Source organism: Etheostoma spectabile, chromosome 21, assembly GCF_008692095.1.
Source record: "Etheostoma spectabile isolate EspeVRDwgs_2016 chromosome 21, UIUC_Espe_1.0, whole genome shotgun sequence".
Classification (NCBI taxonomy): domain Eukaryota; kingdom Metazoa; phylum Chordata; class Actinopteri; order Perciformes; family Percidae; genus Etheostoma; species Etheostoma spectabile.
Genome location: NC_045753.1, coordinates 7,721,521 through 7,723,085, shown reverse-complemented (window position 1 = coordinate 7,723,085; position 1,565 = coordinate 7,721,521). Strand labels below are relative to the sequence as shown.

The 1,565-nt window shown below is 40.6% G+C and overlaps 1 protein-coding gene across 10 annotated transcripts in view; it reads left to right on the top strand.

The window, feature by feature from the left end:
* ep300a (EP300 lysine acetyltransferase a) overlaps positions 1 to 1,565 on the top strand; it is a 31,734-nt gene that overhangs the window by 23,422 nt on the left and 6,747 nt on the right. For all 10 annotated transcript variants that reach the window (XM_032501986.1, XM_032501989.1, XM_032501988.1 and 7 more), the window contains exons 26-27: positions 147 to 260; positions 411 to 576. In XM_032501986.1, coding sequence (XP_032357877.1) covers positions 147 to 260; positions 411 to 576 — 280 coding nt within the window. The remainder of the gene's footprint in view (positions 1 to 146; positions 261 to 410; positions 577 to 1,565) is intronic.

Genomic DNA, 1,565 nt, shown 5'->3' with positions numbered 1-1,565 from the left:
GGCGATTATTTTAGGAAGGTGACGATATTAGAAACATTATTTTACCATGTGCTTTCTATTGTTTACGCTTAAAAACAAAATGCTGATTTTGAAAATGACATTTTAGCTGTTGTGATATAGCAGTATTTCCTCTTTCCCCCACTCAGGCGAGTATACATCTCCTACTTGGACAGTGTACACTTCTTCCGGCCTCGTTCTCTAAGAACAGCAGTCTACCATGAAGTCCTCATCGGCTACTTGGAATATGTCCGGAAGTTGGGGTGAGGGCTCCTGCTCTTAGATAACATTTATTTTGGACGCGAGCATCTGAATGCTTATGCGATTTCTATTCTGACTTTTCCTATGACAAAGCTTACTTTAGCCTGTAAATTATTTTTGCTTATACTGTCTCTCTTGTATGTCCTCCTCAGCTACACCACTGGGCACATCTGGGCCTGCCCACCTAGTGAAGGGGACGACTACATCTTCCACTGTCACCCTGCAGATCAGAAGATCCCAAAGCCCAAACGCCTCCAAGAGTGGTACAAGAAGATGCTAGACAAAGCTGTGGCAGAGCGGATCGTGCACGATTACAAGGTAGAGAGGCATTGGTCATATTTGAAGCAGGGATCTTTCTTTTACAATTGTACTTTTCTAACCCCCAGTATGTGTAGCACAGCTATAAAGATTAACTTGAGTGTACACACATTTAACAGTATAGCTGATAGTAATAACTGATTTGGATACAATACACTACACTTATTTACAAAACCTTATCGCCAGGGGACTATAGTCCAATACAAAAACTGACTAATGCATCGAACAAATTAACGACTGATGTGCCAGAACTTTCTGAAATTAAATGAAGGAAAAACTGGGTGGTTGTTTTTGGCAAAGAAACTTTAAAGTCTGCGCCAGCTTCAAACAACAATGTTAAAAACAACAGACAAGCCAGAAATCTTGGTGTAGTCATGGACTCAGACCTGAATTTTAACAGCCACATTAAAACTATTACAAAGTCAGTCTATTATCACCTTAAGAATATATGAAGGGTTAAAGGACTTATATGTCAACAGGATTTGGAAAAACTGGTCCATGCTTTAATCTTCAGTAGACTTGACTACTGTAACGGGGTCTTTACAGGTCTCCCTAAAAAATCAATCAGACAGCTGCAGCTGATTCAGATCGCTGCTGCTCGAGTCCTCACTAAGACCAAGAGACTGGATCACATCACTCCGGTTCTGAAGTCTTTACACTGGCTTCCTGTGTCTCAAAGAATTGATTTCAAAGTACTTTGGCTAGTTTATAAATCACTCAATGGTTTAGGACCAAAATACATTTCTGATCTGCTGCTACACTATGAACCACCCAGAGCTCTCAGGTCATCTGGGTCAGGTCTACTTTCTGTCCCCAGAGTCAGAACTAAACAGGGTGAAGCAGCGTTCAGTTTCTATGCTCCTCATATCTGGAATAAACTCCCAGAAACCTGCAGATCCGCTGCTACTCTGTTCTTTTAAATCAAGACTGAAGACCTTTCTTTAAATGATGATGTTCATTTCTTTAATGTTTAATTTCTTATGCTGCAC